The 20576-nt window shown below is 37.2% G+C and overlaps 1 protein-coding gene across 1 annotated transcript in view; it reads right to left on the bottom strand.

Annotated features, from left to right (window-relative positions):
* The window catches only part of LOC111161344 (copine 8), a 202807-nt gene that overhangs the window by 119323 nt on the left and 62908 nt on the right, over positions 1–20576 (bottom strand). The window contains exons 5-6 of the mRNA XM_022524935.1: positions 19747–19786; positions 2806–2882 (exon numbers count right to left, since the gene is read on the bottom strand). Of these exons, the coding sequence (XP_022380643.1) occupies positions 2806–2882; positions 19747–19786 (117 nt within the window). The remainder of the gene's footprint in view (positions 1–2805; positions 2883–19746; positions 19787–20576) is intronic.

Genomic DNA, 20576 nt, shown 5'->3' with positions numbered 1-20576 from the left:
GCAGGAGGAGGCAGAGGGGACTGAGGAATAGTTTTAAGAGCTAGCTGTTAAAAGCATATTATTTCCCAACGTGAAGTTCATTGTTTCTGCAATCCTTTAATATATTCCACTGTATTAAAAACAAAACAAAAATAATCCACTATATTTACATATTATGTGACAAAACACGGTATCTTCCTTTAGAAGTTATTTTTGTCATCAAGTTTCCTGTGAGAAAACACTTCCCTGACTTTGTATCATTTCTGATATTCTCCCTGGCTCTGTCCTTTCTTCCAAAACCATTCTTTCCTCCACTGAAGTATCCCTTCCAACCTCCCCAACTCTCCCCACCATCTGTCCATTAGATTGGTTTGAAAAATCAAGTACATGGAAAAAGTGTCAGTGAATAGGGATGAGCATGGAATCTGAAAGTATCTATCTAGCGAACCAGCTGGTTTGAAAGGCAACTCCGACATCATGGGCAGATAAAATTCAATGCAAACATTTCACTCTCTTCCTCCACCAAACTACACTTCTAAACAAAAACGATAAATGAGTTTCATTTGCTTTTCATTTGAGGTTTAGGCAGGGGAGTAAAAGGCCATTTGAATAGAAGATGTATCCTCTCTCTAAGCACTTGAACTTCCAAGAGCCCAAGACAGCATTCTTAGCCCAATGGACTTTGTTCTTTCATCTACATGTTCTCCCTTCTCTAGACACTTGACTCTCTCATAGTTAGTGTTTTTAATAAAAGATAGTATTTTCTCAAACAAGATGGTGGGTGGGTTACAACAAAATATGTATTTTTCCCCCATTGTTCACCTGGGATGGATGCTCACGTGAGAGCACATGAGTATATTTTGGATGCTTAAATAAACAAATCAAAAATATCATTCTACTAGCAAGCTTGTTATAATTTTACTCCGCTATTTTTTATTTCTCTTGCCTATTTGATTTCCCTCTCTCATCTCTTTCCTTTTTTCTCTTCATCTCAAGTATCTAATTGGGTTTCCCTCATGTAATATGCTACCACACTGCAGTTCTTATAGTTTTATTCTTTGTTTCTTTCTTCTTTCTTTTGTAGCCAATCTCTTTGCTACATTCAAGCTCTACATGTCATTTCCCATTTAATACTAACACACTACCTAATTAAATTTACTTTAAAATTAAAACAACAACAACAACAACAACAACAAACCCTCTCACTGCTCAAACAGTAAGCCTACCTTTTAACCTTTTTCTTAATATCTATTTGCTGGAGAGGATTGCCCAGTAGGTCAAAGGTTGAGGAAAACATTAGTTACATATAATTTAAAAGACTGAATGCATTCTACCTTTGTCAGTCAGACAGATATAATAGCAACACTTTCAATAAACTTGCTTAAATTACAAAAGACCCTATAGATGAAGCAAAGTGGGTAGTTAGAATAGCTTCATGTAGCCTAAACAGGTTTCCAAGGCTTTGCCTCAATTATGCCACCCCATCCTCAGCAGGAGTGAGGAAAAACCTAAAGGGCATCTCATCTTTCCTGGTTATGTGAGATGATCATAAATCAACTGCCAGCAAATACTCCAAATGTTTCCATTGTCACCCCTCACCCTGACTGTGCTTTTGTTGGTCTTGCCTAAGTGAGAATTGTTGAATCAGCTGAACAACCACCACATCTCACACTATATTCAACTTACCACATACTCCAACCAAAATAATGCCAACTTTTTAACATGTTTCAAGACTTTCAAGACATGTTTCAAGTGAGCATAAACATATCTGAAACATAAGCTTACAAATTCTGCAATGATATGAAAACAAGTTATACATGAAAGAAATGTTAAAAGGCACTGATATGCAAAAGTCTTCAAACTGGTTAATAAATCAAGTTAAATCAAGTTAAATAAAAGAAGTGAGAATTCACAGACTTCTTATTAGCCTAAGAAGAACACTCTAAAGCGTAAAGTTCAATTTTATACAAATAATGTGAGAGCGATGCCTTGGACAATTCAAGTATTTGAATGTTAGAGGTGAATAGACTTGGAGAGTTTTGACACATTTATTTTATGAGTCTGAGATTCTTAAAAGAAATGTTGAAGATATACACTTCAAAATTCCCCAAGCCTTTTGATATTGTGGTTAGCTCTGCAGTTTTCTCAGTATTCTTCCTAGATCATTTGATTTTTATGAACAGTTAATTGAATTCAAATAAATGAGATGGGGTGAGGGGAGGAAGAAGGACAGTGAGTGGGAAGATTTAGGAAAAAATATCTGGAATTCATTTTCTGTCTTATTTGGAACCGGAGAAAATAGGATCACCCCACACAATTGATCTGAAAATGAAACATGATCCCAGTGATTGAAAGTGAAGGGAGAATACATAATTCTGTGATAGAGCCTTCTCTTAACATTTATACACTTACTTTCTTTTTTTACATGCCAACTTTGTAGTAAAAATCACTAAAATCTCAATCACTAAAAATGCATTTATTGAGCATATGCTATAAAGAATGGCACTCCATATAGTCCCTGGCCCAAAGGAGGAAAGTCTCTTTTTCAAAACATTTAATTCTTAAAACCCTAGAATTAATACTACACCCAAAAGGAAAACTATACATTTGCTTTTTTGAATCTCCTCATTTCATCTTGTGAACATTTTGTAGCATGGCATATGAAGGCTAAAATATAAACATGTCAACACTATTTGTTAGAAGAAAAAAACTCAATAAGATTTTTAAACACACTTTTGGTCTCCAACCACATATTCATCAATTCCAAACTACCAAAATGAAAACCAAAGAGTTAACATTTCTTTGTCTGGATTAAAAAATACTTACACTATTGGCTTTTCCAGGCGACTTCCCTGAGAACCAACAATCTCCCCCAATGTACAAAACACTTGTCCCAGAAAGTCCTAAAATAGATAAGAGGATTAAAGCTCATAAGTTCTCAGACTGTCTTTACACTACTACATATTTTGTACATCATATTTGCATTGGTTTCATTGCTGAAATACCAAATTCTCTAACCTCCAATAGTGAATAAAATAAGCTCCATATGCATTCATTTAAGCATGTGATTTTCCTCCAAGTATGCAAAGCCCTTTGTCCTTTTTATCATGGCAGGTCTGTTATTGCAAGTAAGCAAGACGCTGCTTTTCTTTTTGAAATTACTACAAACTTGGAGAAACGTTGCAGGATTTGAATTCACAACTGGTTTGATTTTAGATGCTTCTGAACCTAGTAAACTTGGGGCTGAGGAGGCAGACCGAAAGCAAAGAGCAGCTGTGGTTAGCCAATACCAGAACTAGCTACATAAGAGAAGTTGTGAGATGTGGGTATGAGCGGGGGGTTGGAGAGGGGAGTCCCAAGCCACACCACCAGGGGTCTATTCCATGATTGCTACTGATTACCTGGGACTGGGCAATTAATTAAACTCCTGTTTCTAACATGTACTAGTCCCCCTCACAGAGTTGTTTTGAGGATGAATGAGTTACTGCATTAGTTAATATTAGCATATATTAAGCACCTAAAAATAGGTTAAATATATTAGATTATAAAGTTCATGGATATACAGCTAGATGAATCTTATTTTCAAGTACAATCTTTTACTTATTTTCAGGATTCAGAATAGCCTTGCAAAATGCAAGGTCGGTTGTTAATCTCTGCTTCACATATAAAGAAACTCCTAATCATATAGGAGGTTGATCTTTTCATGTTTTAAGCAGTCAGTAAGTAGCAGAGTCAAGACAACCCAGATGTTCCAATTCTAGATTAATATGCTCCCTAAGAATTTAAATATAAATACAATGCAATCTCACAGGCCAATAAAAGAAGAGTTCCAACATCATCTGGATACAGGAGTCAAGAAAATATGTTAGTATTCCAGAGAGAGACACACCCTCTAGTTTAGTCTGTATATGATTTGAATCCCCTAAAGGAGAAGGTGAAAGATCTCCCTAAATTGAACAGTGAACCGGTCCAGGAGAAGCCCTAAGAAGGATGGACAGAAATGAAGGCAAATAAAATGTTTAAAGTTTTTAATAAATAAAATTTTTAAATGTCTAACAAGCCACAGAAGTAAAAACTGTGTATCCCATTTAAAATAAATAAAAGGGGAGAGTGCTCTAAGTCTCATGAAGGAAACAAAGTCGACACTGGAGACTAGGATAGTCAGGGTAACATTTCCCAAAGCTGGCAAGCCTTGAGAGCTACGTAAGAACCGATCATGGACTGAAGAGAGTTGGGCATTCTGTTAACTAGGGTGCGAAAGAGAAGTTACTCAGCTATGAGGAGATGGAAGTGGGGAAAAGGACAAAAGCAGGGAGGAATGTGTTTTGTTTTGCAAAAACCAGCCATTTCCACCAAAAAGACACCTAGCTTGTAGAGGCCACTTTCAGGCAAACAGACTGGAGCAATGGAATGTGGAAAAGGCCCTCAGATACCACCAGGCTGAACAGGCAGGCCCATCAGGTCTCAGACCCACATCCAAACAACCACAGGACGTAAATGACCAGTGGGCTTACAACCAGGCACAGTTGCCAAAAAAGGCAGAATTCTGTATGTCACTATTCCTCCTCATTCCCCCCTTTTAAAAACAGCCCCACTGCCTCATTGCAGACGACCTCTCTTCTATCTGGCCACTGCTCCCTAACAATGTAGTCAATAAACTTTTATCTCTTTGTTCTGCTTCAGGTTAATTCTTCTACCTCCTGACTCAGATAGTCAGCCCCCATGTGGGCCCCCCCCCTCCAATCAAGAGACACCCCCTTCAGACATCACATCACCTAGAGGTTTCATCTTTTAGCCCCTTGGTAGGTGTTTCTTTCACCTGAAGTGAGCCAGTTTGGGCCAGCTTGAGCCCTTTTGGAGCTGAGGACCCGCAGAAGCCCCCCAAAGTTGTCCTGTAGCTACCTTTAGCTCATTATAAAACTCAGATCTCCTCCTATAGGTGGGGTTTTTCTGCTAGTTTTTGAACATAGATGCATGTATTAGCGCATTGACATGCTAGGCATGTGCAACTGAACCAAAGTGCCTAAATAATAGAATATGTGTAACTCCTTAATGTGTATGTAGCACATATGCAAGCCCCTCCCCACCATACACCAAATAAAAGCTTCCAGTACTCACCCCAGGGGGAGACAGTGCTTTGACAGCTGCCTCCAGCTCCTCACTTGTAAAAAGTAATAAAAAGTTCTTCGCTTTCAACACTTCCTTGGATTGTGTTCAAATTAATGCACCCCAGGAGGTAAGCCCCTTAAGTTCAGCTACAATTCCAGGTAAAGGAGAACAGAATTGACTACACCATAATATGCCTCTTTGGCAGAAGGATTATTTTAAGAGAATCAGCAGACACAGGAGAAATTCAGAAAAGCAGGTTAGAAGTTCCCCTTTTGTAGGAGATATTTACATTTATTAAAAATTTTTTTTAAAATTTATTTGACAGAGATCACAAGTAGGCAGAGAGGCAGGCAGAGAGAGGAAGGAAAGCAGGCTCCCTGCTGAGCAGAGAGCCTGGATGCGGGGCTCGATTCCAGGACCCTGGGATGAAAGCAGAGGCTTTAACCCACTGAGCCACCCAGGCGCCCCGATATTTACATTTATTAAAAACAAAAAAAAAATTCCATTTGTAAGGGTGTCTCCCTCACTGTTTAGGAAGTAGGGGGGTACTAAATCTCTAGGATTTCTTCATAGTGGAGAAGGCAGAGATTTCAATCTGCATAAACCATGCCCTCTTCAATATGCTTTGCCTGAAAACCTCCTATAACGGATTCCCCACTCATCAGCATCTTTTGTCTTTGGCTAGAGATGGTATAAGGTTTGGAGAGTTACTCGGTTTTTTCTGGAATTTTACAGGAGGTATACCATGTTATTAAATTTTCATTTGTTTTTCATTACAGAAATCTTTTTCATTACAGAGGGTTGTCAGCTAAGAACCTAGAAGGGTAGAAGGAGAATTATTTTTCCTCCTTGACAAAGTCCTAGAGAACAGATCAAGCAAGAATGTAATGAGAAAAGAGTGGGCCTCAAGTAAAGGGCAGAACTGAAGATGAAGAGCCAGAGGTGAAGATGCCAACTGAAGATGAAGGTCCGGTCGGCTGGGCAAAAACACACACACAAAAGAGTTGCCTTAGGATAATGAGAAGCAACTGGAAGCCTTACAGCAATGCAGGAATACACTGCAATGGCACATTCATGAATAGGTAAAGGACAGGACTTTAGGTAGAGAAAGAATGGGGGCTCCAACTAGCTCTGAAGGTATCTGAGGCATGCAGACATCAAAACAGAACAAAGACAGAGATCAGGAAAATTAAGACCACCCTATCTTAGCTGCTAGGGCTAAAACATTTTTCTAATAATTACACTGTAACCACAGAAAATAAAAAATAACCACAAAAACGAATCAGGCCTCAAAGGAAAAGTTCACTATAAAGATTAACCAGACCTAGCAATATGTATCTATAGATCATGGAGGTTGCAAAAACAAAAACTCTCACATGATGTCTGTTTCCAGGCCATGGACTTAACTACCAGCAAGTTTCCTAAAGTCCTAATAAAAGGCCAGAGATGAAAAGCCCTTACTGGCAACCCGGTGGGGACCCTTCTCACTCCTGAGAGCTTTTTCCTGTATCCTTGCTTAATAAAATTATCAGTTTTGCTCACTCTCCTTTGCCCGCGAGATTCATTCTTTGATTCCGTGAGACAAGAACCTTGCTCCCTTGCTTCATTCAGAAGATTACTCAGGTACTAGTGTGCAAAATGGATGAGGAAAAATCTGGAAGCTGGATGGATCAGAAGACTCTAATTGTTATTAAAGAAGCCAAGTGTTAAGGCCCAAACTACAGTTGTAGAAAACCTTGCAGAGAAAGGTGACAGGATTTGGTGTAAACTATACTTGCACATGGAGGTGATGCGGGAAACAAAGGCAGAAGAAAAATTATTAAAGTTCTTTACTACTAACAGCCTCATTGACAAGTCCTTAAAACAGGCAGAGTGAGATTCCTCTAGGGACTCAGCTGCCTCGATGTTAATACTCTGCTAAGGGCAAAGGGCAACCTCAGCTGGACCCCAGGATCCTGTAAGTCTACTTTAATATGTACAAATTTCTTTGGAAACTTCCTTTATCTACCTCCAAGATACATGTTGGCAGTCATTTCCCAAGCATATGACCCACTGATATACATCTAAAGGGTCTCATGACTCAGGTTTTAATAGACAGCAATAAATGACCTTTTCCCAACAATGGCCAGCCTCCTCACGGTCCTGGAAACCTTGCTTCCAAAATTCCTTAAAGACTTATGCTATCTCTGATCCCCTCCCATTTTGAAAATACGTAATGGGCCACTGTTCATGACCCCAGTGCAGCTCTTTCTGCCCAAGGTCCTGTCCCTGTGCTTCAATAAAACCACCTTTCTGCACCGAAGACATCTCAAGAATTCCTTCTTGGCCCGCCAGCTTCAAACACTAACGTCCTGCCTACATCAGCAGGGAGTGTACAGGGAGTACAGTGGAGATAGGAAGAGACAGACAGAAAATTACTCTAGATCTGAAACTTGATGGCTTACAGAATGACGTCACCAGCTAAACCCAGGACCTGACCTTTACCACTCACCTGCTTGTACTCATTGAGCTTTGTCCCACATTTTTCCTTAAATTCTTTCTAGCTTATCTCTTACTTAGTGCAAGCCAAAAAGACCCAACAGGCATAGCATCCCCTGATGGAAATCAAAACTACTCCTCAAGCTTTAATGACTGCCCTGGTGAAGAGCTCTGGAGGCCCAGACCACCCAGACCAGCTTGAGCTTAACCAGGGACTCACACATGTGCTAATGGAACCATGTAGTGAAGGACAGTAACCTCTCCATCATTATAATGCTGAAATACCCCCAAGGAGGAGCCCAAGCCTCACTATCATAACATACAATGTATGTATAGGCATGTTTCCTTAAGGTGCATATGCAACCCTAAGCCCTCCTCTATATATGATGACAAGGTTCCCCTTTCTAAATATTCACCAGAACCCTAAATAAAAGGAACCTATCCACCCTTGCTCTTGCTTGGAGAGTTACGGCTTTAGAAGTCACTCCCTATGATTTCCTCATTTGCTGCAAATAAAATTTCCTTTCTGGGACAACTCCACTTGGTGTATCTGTGATTCACCAAAGAGCGAACTCACATTAGTTTAGTTACAACATTGTCATGAAAGTGCAAAATCATTTTCAATTTTGCTTCCAAGTAGGTAAAAAGTACTTTAGGCAAAGCCTTGATATATTTAAATTCCTTAATATTTAAAATCCTTAATAATTTCCCCATTTCAAAACGGACTTTACAGATATGTTCATGGGTTTAAGAACCTAAATTTTCTCTAAGTCTCATGGCAGAAAGTCAGTGCTGAATACTAAAGATCTGGAATAGATCATTGTTCTTCTGAAGCAGCAGTGAAAAATACACGGGGGATTCTAGAATTCTTCTATATAGATACTGATAGGTAGCTGGGCATGCTATAAGCTGTTCGGTGTTGTCATTCCTCAAGAAAACAATACTAGATATTGAGCATATCCACATAAGGATAGAAATACTAGCAAACAGAGAACACACAAATATCATCACTGCTGAACAAAAGGGAAATTAAAATAATAAAATCAATAAAATGTGTACCCAAAAGATATGGTATGCATCTCTATATATTATCTCTAGAGTTATTGCATACTTTGCCCCTAAATATCTATGGCATTTATGTAGTTGTTTTATTCTGTCTGTGTTTATGTGTTACCTAGCGAGCAACACATTTACCACTCACAGTGGAAAAATTGGCATACAGAGATTGGCAACTACACCTTTCACTGGAAATTTCTACTGATCTCTTTTTTAGTCATCTCAATGCCTCACATTTTCTACGCATTTTACCCAATCAGTAATAGAATACATGTCCTTTAATGCATGTTTTTAGATATTTTCGTCTGTAAAGACAGAAATAAAAGTTAACATTGAACACAAACTACTTTATTGTTTCTTACTGTGGTGGTGTGTTCCAGTTGATGAGTCATTATAATTATGTCATAAAAGAATTTCCAGTAATAAATCCAGGGGTGTTTCCACAGCTTTCACACACACACAGACCAAATCTAGTTTCTAGTGTCTGGCAGTTGAGAAATGTTTCAATTTATTCAATCGCATTCATAATTGGGCTTTCCCCAAAATGACCAAGAGATTAATAAATATTTGCCAAATCAGTTAATAATTATTTTATAATCTAAATAATACACAGATAGAACTTAGTTTTGAAATGTACTTAAATGTACATAAACCATGTTGTTAGTATATAGTGTAAGTTCAACCACTCTTTAAAAGTATCCAAATATGACCTTGAAGGCAGTATGCTGTTGTTAAAGCTGAAGGATCTAGCAATACAAAGTAAAGGGGACAAGAAAAGAGCAGAAAGCATAGCACACAGGCCTTATAACAATAATATGAGTTTTGCCTTGCATAGGTAGTTCAAAAAAGTTACCAGCTCATCAAAGGGAGTTTATGGATTATTCCCATTAACTACCTAAATCTAATTTTATTACTAATAAATGCAGCTCAAAACCCAAGGAAGCATTGCTCTACCATCAGATTCTAGCTGATTATTATACAAAAACACAGTTGATTCTTGAACAACACGGGTTTAAACTATGCTTTGGATTTTTTCAATAAACACAGTATAGTACTATAAATTTATTTTCTCTTTCTTATGATTTGCTTAATAACATATTCTTTTCTCTAGCCTACTTTATTGTGAGAACACAATACATAATGAATATAATCTACAAAATTACTATTAATTGATTATGTTATCAGTAGGGCTTCCCATCAACAGAAGGTTATTAAGCCGTTAAGTTTTGGGGGAAGTTAAAAGTTATACACAGATTTTCAACTGTGTGGGGGTTGGCACTTCTAACCCCCATGTTGTTCAAGGGTCAGCTGTATTTCTCTTTTTAATATTTAAAATATTTAAATATTTAAAATATTTTAATATTTAAAATTTTTCTTTTTAATATTCAGGAGAACGTCATCTTTAACTGCACACTTGAGCATAATACTCTAACTCCTTCAAACTTACTACTTCATTATTTCTTCAGACCATTTTTTACTGTTCAATTCCTCTATCTACATTTTGTATTATATTGTGGCTAGCTACTTATTTACATTCATAAAAGCTACATTAATGCTACGTACTTTAATAATTTCACAAATATTAATAAGGTAGTTTGCTTTGCAATAAAGGAACTGGTTTTGTTTGTTGGCTTATCTGTTTGCTTGCTAGGTACCAGTATTAACTCTGATATATCCTTTTTAAAAGACCTTTTACATACAAGTATACATGCATACATTTACTTATTTATTTAGCAAAGCGGTATAACATATTCCTTAAGAGTGAGAACTATGACTGTCTATACTGCTTATGTTTATATTCTGGCTGAATCACTTCCTAATGTAAGTCTTACAAATGACCACTGATTAATATAAGTCTTACTAATGACTCTATGTCTTAGTATCTTGATCTATAAAATTGACATAATAAATAATGCCTACCTATTAAGTTGTTGAGAGGACCAAATGAGACAATCTATGCAAAGCGTTTAATAAGATAATATATGCAGATAATGTATGCAAAGCACTTGGAACAGATGCTTGGAACATGGTAAGCATTTAATAAAGATTAAAGATTTTCTTCTCCTCCCTGTTTCCCTGGGGTTAAAAGGATATTACTATATACTCAAAATTTATCCCTTGCCACTAGATTTGCAGATACTATAATTACTTGCATAAATTATTTCATATCCCCTTTACACTCATGGCCAATTCAAATGCTCATTCTAAGAGTCACTATAAAATACGAAAGCATCTTATATACCAACTCATCTTAACATGTTAAGTAGTATGCACATAAACATACATATATAAAAGAACATTTTTAAAACAATGGTATAATGACCAGGAGGCATTAAAGGTAAGTGAAATTTTTCATTTCTATATTCTCATAAAGCAAATCAACTGTAGTTGATCATTAGCTTCATCATAAAAAATTTCATAAACATTCAAGAGTGTGGAGTATTTCCCCCTCAGAAGTCTACAAAGGTAATCTATAAATGTTTTATGAAGTGATCAAGAAGGATCTGAAAATATGACATCTCTAATTAATAGATAATTTAGATTAAAAGACATTAAACAGACTTACTGACAGCTAAGTTATGACAAAGAACAGTAATTGAGTGCAGTCAACTGTTCAGTAGCTAATCATTCTATTCCTTGGTAAGACAGACTCATTATTTACCTCCTTTTATTGCTTGTACCCATTTTGTGATCATTTAACTGATTTAGGCACATTCACGCTAACTAAACCAGTAAGAGCAATTTTTTGCTTTTACAATATTGTGACCATTGTAAAAAAAACTGATGAGGAAACATGTATTACCTGTGAAATTTTATAGTCAGCATTACCTAGTTTATTCCTGGTACTCCCTGTTAATATTGCTAACTTTCTTCATATTTAATTAATTCATACTAATCACATCCACTATAAAGACTGGGGTGTGACTTAGTTATGTCATGCACTATATTCTAATATGGCAACCATTTATAATAATCCAACATGGTGCTTCTGTGCTCCAATAATGACTTCCACTTTCTTTATGGGTGTTAACACATCTCTATGCTATTTTGGAAATAAGGCAAACTCAATATGAAACAACTGGACTCAATATTTTAGTAGAAACAATGTGTCAAATTTTAACATAATAATACAACTTTTTTAAGCAGGGTTTTTTTTTTTTAATGGATGGATCCACCTACAAATCAAAAATACTAATCTACCTCCAAGAGATTAATAAAATTCCTAAACTTATACATCAGTGGTTAAGTCACAAATATAATTTCAAAATTATACTCGAAAGCTCAATGTATTATTTTTCCCCCAACCCCGCACAAAGGCTTTTTTTCAAAATAGTCTTTGTTTGCTAAGAGTCCAAATGAAAGCAGCTGTAAGTCACTGAATGAAAATAAAAGCTTTCAATGATGAGTGGACAGTCATTGATCTAAATTAACTAATTTTTAAAAATTATCCACAACATATATTATTTAGTCATTGCAAACCATATTATAGAGAGATTAAAAAATAAAGCTATACTATTCAAAGAAAAAACTAATCTATGGAAAATATTTACCTTCTGGAAAATATTTACCTTTTGGGAGCACATCAGTTTACATAGAATATTAATTCTCATCAACAAAGAAGTGAGAAACGTAATATGTTTACAGAAAAAAAGTTAAATATTCTCACTGCCAGTAATCATGGTGAGACAATTGACAGGCCAAATAATGAGAAAACTTACTACATATTGCTATTAAATAATATGAAGTTGGGGCGCCTGGGTGGCTCAGTGGGTTAAAGCCTCTGCCTTCGATTCAGGTCATGGTCCCAGGGTCCTGGGATCGAGCCCCATATCTGGCTCTCTGCTTGGCGGGGAGCCTGCTTCCTCCTCTCTCTCTGCCTGCCTCTCTGCCTACTTGTGATCTCTGTCTGTCAAATAAATAAATAAAGTCTTAAAAAAAAAATCTTAAAAAAAATAATAATATGAAGTATATTATAGCATTATTATTAGAATTAGATATTAGATAATAGTATTAAATGTAATATAATACTATCAGTCAAAATCATTATTAAATACTGGATCTTGCCCGAATAAGGGCCAGTTTAGCAATGCCAACAATCACACCTAATATAAGTTAATGAGTGCTAAAGATATCGTCATCAAACCTACCTCAGGCATTATCCTTATCTCTGTCTTTAAGTCTAAGATTCACAAGACCTACTGAAAATGCAAATAGAAACATAATCCATTTATAAAACATCAGTCATAAATACTTCAGCTTGAATATGCTTATAAGGCTAGTTCTCATCAACTACTGGAAAGTATGATGGAAAGTATGACTTTCCATTTCCAGTATAACTGGAAAGTATGCTTACATAGAAAAAGAAAGTTATTATTGAAAAGGCTTCTCAGTAAGTGACAATTTAGTAGAATTCTAAATAATGTGAGAAAAAGAACCACACTGAGTTTGGCATGAAAGCATTCAAGGTTGGAGAAAAGGCAAAAACAAAATCTCAGACAAGAATATGCTTGGGGTGTTCAAGGAAAAGCAAGATGGCCAGGGGGGCTGGTGCAGAATGAGTAAGGAAGAGAATGCAAAAAGGGAGGAGGGAATCAGGGGCCCCTGAAGGACTGTCAATTCCATCATGAGTATAGAGTGTAGATAACCTTTTGGAGGGTTTGAATTGGAAAGTGACATGTCCTAACTAGCTTCTAAAAATGATAATTCTGGCTAATGTATTGTACATATTAATACATATTAATATAATATAATAGGTAAATTTACTGAGTTTTAACTCTATAGGCCAATGGTTCCCAAAGCTACTTATTTTCCAGACACGGCCTAGTCAGTATTTCCAGCTGGATGCTTACTGGGGTCTCAAAAAACATAATCCAGCCCTGACAGCTGAGTTCTTATCTTCACCCCACAACCTCAATCTCTTCGTCCCCAATGTGCTCCTTGCAATAAACTAAATACCATTTTCCTGTGCCTCTCGCCAATAACCTAAGAGTCATTCTAACTTCTTCTCTTAAATTCTCGCTGGACATCCAATTCATCAGCAATCATATCACCAAAATCTGACCACCTCTTAGCCCTTGAAGGGTTACACCCACCAAATACTGTTCATCTAGTCAAATTATAGCAGTCTTACAACAAGTCCTTTTTGGTTTACAATCAGGGGGATTCCCCAGGTGAAATCTAAAACTGACCCCCATACATGGAGATCAAGGAAAGACTGAAGAAAAAGGCAGGCCATTTCAGACTAGTAGGTGGCAAGTTTAATAACCAAGGGAATATGAGGCTTATCTTGGGTGGTTTCAAAGCGAATGCATCTTCACTATCTCCAAGGTGATCTCTAAGGTGAGTAGATCTCCACAATCTCCTGCCTGACAGAATCTTAAGATCCATTTTTTATGGAGGCCTTAATAGGGTTCAGTCATATATTCAGTCCATATGGTCTCAACAATACATTACTCTCTCAAGGCTACATCCTTGGAACAGGACAGTGCACAGGTCAGGGGAGGAAGGAATCATGTCGAGCCCATGGGTCAACCAATGTTCATGTCCTCTCAACGACCTCCTCTAAAGTCTCCTTAACTCCAGTCTTACCTCCTAACCCCATCCTCCACTTTAGCCGCCATCTTATTTAAATATATAAATCAGATTACATCATTCTCCAGCAAAATCCATTAAAAAAAATTTTTTTTTCAAGACTTGGCCTACAGATCTCTGCCTCATCTAAATTCTGTGTACTTTTTCTAACAATTTCATTCCACTCTCATGATTCACAGTTACTCTACAGATGGTAGCTATCGTTCAGGCTCATCAACATTCCAAGTTCTTTCCTGACTTAAGGTTCTTGCACTGCTGTTCCTTTTGCCTAGAATGCTCTTCTTCAAGATTTTCAATAGTTCCCTCCTTCTCTTTCTTAAGTATGCCCAGGATGAGAACTGGTCCAAATTCTCACTGCCTGGATGAGGGAAACCAAAGTTTCTAGCTAGCGTTCTTCATTGGCCACTCTCTCTCAGTATCAAGAGCTTACAGTGTATAAAGATATCTTAATCATTTTGCATTTGTTTCTATTAAATAAATCTGCCCACTCCACTTCCCCAGTTCCAAAGTGTAAGCTGTTTTAGGATAGGGACCTTGTTTGTCTTATATACTGCAACATTCCTCAGCACTTGAACAGCACATGAAACACATTCATTACTTGCCTGATTTTATGACAATACATTAGAATTTGGTTCAGTTATATATGGGTTAAATTGGCTTTTCTTCTAATGAAAAAAAAATCATGCCCCATTTATAAATCTCTTCCTATGAGAAAACGCACTTCTTGGTTCAAACAATTATCTTTCAAATGAAATATTCAAATACAACTCATCTACATATAGAAGCTTCTACAGATGATCCTTCGGAAATGTACCAAAGAAGATACACATCTTCACTAAAGGCTAATATTTTGTAGTCAAAATAATCCAGTGATCCATTAGCATGTCTAAAACAAAAATTTTAGTGGGTACCTTCTGAAATCAACCAAATGAATAAATACATTTTGGATTGTCTGGTGGGTATGAAAATTTAGTACACCAAGTACAGTTTTGATGTCATCTGGCCTAGAACACCAAGCAGAATCCTAGATTCACCAATTATGGCCCTGTTATTAATCTTTTCATTAATGATTTGGCTGATGCAATTAAATTATGCAAATGAAAGTATGCTATGTAGTTCTGCTAATGGCATTAAGATGAGTGGGTTCAACAGCACTCAGAGAACAAAGCTGGAATTCAAAATGCCAGATACTGTTCACAGGATCTAACACTTCAGGGGTGATGATATTTCAATAATTTTCTTAGAGGATCATAAAGTGGATAAATCCTGCAAAGGAAATTGTCCCTGGTTTCCATAAGTCAGCCTGGAGCATAATGTTTCTCCACTAAGAACTTTTTCTCCACTAGTAAAAACTAGTTAAAAGGATACTGATCCTTTATCCACTCACTTTGTATTCATTTGCAAAGTTAGAAACCTAAGGTAAAATTCTATATTATATCTCCATTTTCCCCACTAGTTCCAAAAATTTAAGAATTTGATCTAAGACCCTTATGTACTGAAATCAAATAAAGTCATCCTGGAAGGGGTTTCTGCCAAACTTATCAGATATAAGAATGGAAAAAAAAAAAAAAAAAGATTTTCTTATTGTTGACTCAAGGAGTCTCTCTCGCTACCAAATGCCCTTTGTGAAAGGTGTGCCTGTTCTCCACATGCAAGCCCAGGCACTTTGCAGTCTCTCCTAAAAGGTTCCAGTTTTTATTTCACTTTGCAAAACTAGCAGGTAGACAACCACACTTTGAAACAATTGTATCCTCAGGGAGTAGACCTAGTTTGTTTATTGGCTCCTCTGATCTAAATGCCTCCTGAACTCTTTTTGGGTTGAATGAGTTATATGCTCTTCCACCTAAAATCTGTCCTTGGATGCTTTTAAATTAGGAAGGGCTTTTGTTGTTAATTTTTAACAGAAATTCAAGACAACAATTCTTGTAACAATTCTTGTAACAATTCAAAAACACATTTCCTCCCTCTTCTAACATGCTTCATCTATTTACAAGCTCACGCAATTATTAACAAATTTGTATTGCTTACTAAATATATTTAAGACATATAACATAGGGAGTAATGTAAAGAATACATTAAAATGTGAGGTAATACAAAACACGAGAACTATAGGAAGCCATGCAATAGATTAAGAGAAAGGTGATGAGTCTGGATTAAGTAACAGAAAGAAAGGAAGAAGACAGAAGAGAAATCATACTTCATCAGAATGAACAGGATTTGGTCACACACAGGTTGTCGAACGTGAGACAGAAAGCGATGAACACACAATCAAGTTTCCTAAGTAGTACACTGTTGGTAATTCTGGCAATAGATAATACAAGCAGAAGAGCAAACCTGGAAAAGGTCATACATTTTTGTTGTATCTGAATTTTAGGCTTCTGCAGAGTATCTACCAGGCAACATCTAACAAGCAGCTGGAAAGTTGTATTTGCTGAGGTATGCAGAGGGACAGTTTAGAGTTACCGGGGTAAGGCATGGAAATGGTTGAGATCTCCCAACAAGAGCTGATGCAGTAAGAGATGAAAGCTAAAAACCAAATCAGGAGAAACACTAGTATTAGAGAACAGGAAGAGAAAGAGAAACTAAAAAAAAAAGATAGATGATGAGTAAACACTAAGGTAGGAAAAGAAGCAAGAGAGACATTTACTTTTTTAAGAATTATTTGAGAGAGCGAGCTTGCACAGGAGGAGGAGTAGAGGGAGAGGGAAAAAGAGGGAGAGAAGCAAGACTCCCCACTGAGCAGGGAGAGCCCAACGCAGGGCTCCATCTCACAACCCTGAGATAATTACCTGAGCCAAATCAAGAGTTGGATGCTCAACCAACTGAGCCATCCAGGCGTCTCCGTAAGGGAGGCATTTCTGTGGAAGTCAGAGGAGATAAGGATTTCCAGAACAGGGCAATCAATTTTGTCCCCAAATAATGGGTAATTCAAAGTAAAGTAGAAAGTGAAGCCACAAAACTTTCCTCTAACCTATGTCAGAATAGTTCAAGCAGAAATGAAAACCAGAACACAGTAAAGGAAGATGGTAAAAACCTAGGCTGTTTTGAAAAGAACTATGGTGATAAGAAGGTGGTAGAGGAGAGAGCACAAGGGTGAAGCACAGTCAAGATATCAAGAGGAAGATATGAAGTGTTTTGTGTGGAAAAATATAAAAAGCTATTCTGCAAAAGAAACATTTTAAGATAGATAGATATATATATAGTATATAGCTCTTATATAATAATAATTGCAGATTATTTAAGGAAAATATAATCATGTTTGAGGTACTCTCCTATCCTACATACTAGTCTCTGCCCTGGACTCAAAGCAGTGACACTGATAAGGACGGCATCTTACCACCTTCCCACCTACCCTCAAAATATCCAACCCCATGGGAATGTCCTTAACTGCCCAGTTATCACGCCCTCAAAAAGTAGTCTGAACTGAGAAACATAAAAATTGCATTCAGGGAGAGTGGGCCCTTGAAAGTCTATGTCCGCTCAGGGTTTAGGGAGTTCATTTTTCTTATGTACACGAAGATGAATAATCAGAGAGATTTGGTCTTCAGAGAGAAACGGAAGCTCAGAGAAGAGCTATAATGGAAAAAAATATGTGGCCTCAGAGGGAGAGAAATCGAGAAAACAGCTGTCTCAGTCCCCATCCACACACCTGTTTCTAGCTGCATTTCCTGCAAGGGCAAGCACATCCCATTTATGAGTCGCTCTTAAATTTCTTTAATATTAACCACCTCTATGTGAGGTAAATGAATGCATTTTCTTTCCTTGCAATGAAACTTTGACTAGAAAATGGAATTCTTTTTCTGATTCTTCCAGTGAAATTTGGAAAACTTCCAATACAAATTCCAATTTGCTATGCAAATAAGTTTTAAATGTCCAGCCACAATGCTATAAATCTTACTAGGGGCAGGAAAGCGGCATGGCAACTGCAGTGAACTGTACTCATGCGGAGTAATGAGCTTACTACAGTATTTGTTTTCAATTTCTAGAAAAGTCAGTTGGAAAGAGTATTCTTTAGGGGCGCCTGAGTGGCTTGGCGAGTTAAGTATCTGCTTTTGGCTCAGGTCATAATCTCCAGGTCCTGGGACAGAGCCCCACATCAACCAGACTTCCTGCTCAGTGGGGAGGATGCTTCTCCCTCTCCTGCTGCCCCTCCCCCACAATATGTGCGCTTGCCCGCGCCCCTCTCGCTCGCGCTCTCTCTCTCTCTCTCTCTCTCTCGCTCTCAAATAAAAAAAATAAATAAATAAAATCTTTTTTAAAAAGTAAAGACTTTTCTCTGAATGCTTTTTCAGTGATTCTGCTTTATGCTTCATAACAAAATAAATATCATAGCTTCCTTACAACAAAGGACAAGAACAGTAAATTGTGATTTTTACCACTATTTTTACCAGCTTTCCAGTTTCCTAAATCATCCTCTTTGCCCGTGATAACCTCCCATGTGTCTTCTCTTCTGTGAATCATGACATTATCCCTCTCCAAATCATACTGGAAATCATATATATATATGTATATATATATACATATATATATATCCATCTATTCTAATCCATAGGCTACAACAATGGAGACATAAAAATTATCCCCCTGACCCTCTGAGCACAACTATGACCCTAACCCTAACCCTAACCCTAACCCTCTCTCCTCTTAACCCTGACATGGCTGCCAGTTCCACATCCATGTACTCAGATTCCACTTGGAACCTGGTTAAACTCTCTTCAGAATGCTGGTTTCAGATCCCGTACAGCCCTTCCTCCTAGTTTGGCCTAACTCCATTCCCACAGTTCAATAAACAGGATGATCAGATCATCAATGCTTGACCAGAGAATCTCGCCCTCATTCCTCCCTCCAGACCTCTGCCTACTTCTGATCCCTTTGCTGCTCTTGGACCTGGGAATGTCCCCAGGGAACAGTTGTAGCCTGGGAAGTAGAGCTCTTGAGATAAGAGCAGCAGATAGATGGAGGAATAATCAGGACCCAAAAGGAAAAAAGGAGACTGTAGGAGACCTTGAGGATAGACTCTATATGTCTATCTTGTTCATACTATACCCTCAGAAACTGACATGATGACAGCATGAGGAAGCACTTAGAAAATATCATTGAACGAATGGACCACAAGGACAGCAGAATTAGCAAATCACTCTGCCTACACCCAAGAACTTGTCATTGTTTCAGAAGTGAAGCCTCTCCAAATGACACAGGCTCACTATTTCATCTTGCTTAACCTGATCCAACTCCAAGTTGGATCCAACTCCAGTTCCAGGGAACTGGTGACATTTCTTTAAAAAACAGATAAGTAAATAATAAACAAGATTAATTCATTTTACCTATGAAAGCTATCTTTGCTTTAATATGTTCCTCCAAATGTTATTCTAGGGTCCTTGAAAAATGTTATTTATTTTCTATGACAATTATTACGTGAAAAGTTAGGGACACATACCTTTAATATTAATGTAACAACATAAATATTAATCATAAATAGTGATATTGTAATTTCTATTATGGAATCATCATAAAGACAAAGTATAAACTTACATGTTTGGACAGGTTGGGGCTCTTGGAATCAACGTCATACCTAAAAGATTAAAACAGAAAACTCAAATTATTTCCACAAAAGAGAGCTACAGAAAAATATTGGTATTTTACCCAAAAAAAATAATAATAATATAAATCATATCAATCAAAGCAATCATGAAAAACTAGCAAATTTAGAAGTTTCTTTTAATCTGTCACAGATATGCCAGTGGTAGAATTCAAAAGCCCTGGGTCTTTTAATTTCCCACAACCTAAGTAGAGGTCCTGATTATTTTCAATCAACAATTCTGATGCTTGATAAGAAAGTTTAAAACTTCTCTTTTGGGGCACCTGGGTGGCTCAGTGGATTAAGCCTCTGCCTTCAGCTCAGGTCATGATCTCAGGGTCCTGGGATAGAGCCCCACATTGGGCTCTCTGCTCAGCAGGGAGCCTGCTCCCGGCCCACCGCCCCACCTCTCTGCCTACCTGTGATCTCTCTGTCAAATAAAAAATAAGAAAATGTTTACGAAACCTCTCTTTTGTACCATTGTTTAAAAAGTTTAAAAAGTAAAAACAAAATAAAACAAAACAAAAAGACTTCTTTTGTGTGTGAATCAACAGAATTCTAACACTGCTCAAAATTCCCCAACTGCAATTCCTCTCCACTGGATACCATTAAAAAATAAGCAGGTGCTGGTTAACAAGCTGTCTTTTTTGTTTTTTTTATTTAGTATTTTAAATACTACCATTAACTGAAATTCAGCTAAAGTAATGAGACATTACTTTTCCCCACTCAGTGGACTTAGGGAATCCATGTATTTTACAGAAATAGAAATGCATTCATATGGGAC

Source organism: Enhydra lutris, unplaced genomic scaffold, assembly GCF_002288905.1.
Source record: "Enhydra lutris kenyoni isolate GAN:26980312 unplaced genomic scaffold, ASM228890v2 scaffoldscaffold84, whole genome shotgun sequence".
In the NCBI taxonomy this organism is placed as follows: domain Eukaryota; kingdom Metazoa; phylum Chordata; class Mammalia; order Carnivora; family Mustelidae; genus Enhydra; species Enhydra lutris.
The sequence above is the reverse complement of the archived record's forward strand: the minus strand, read 5'-3'. Positions and strand labels throughout refer to the sequence as shown.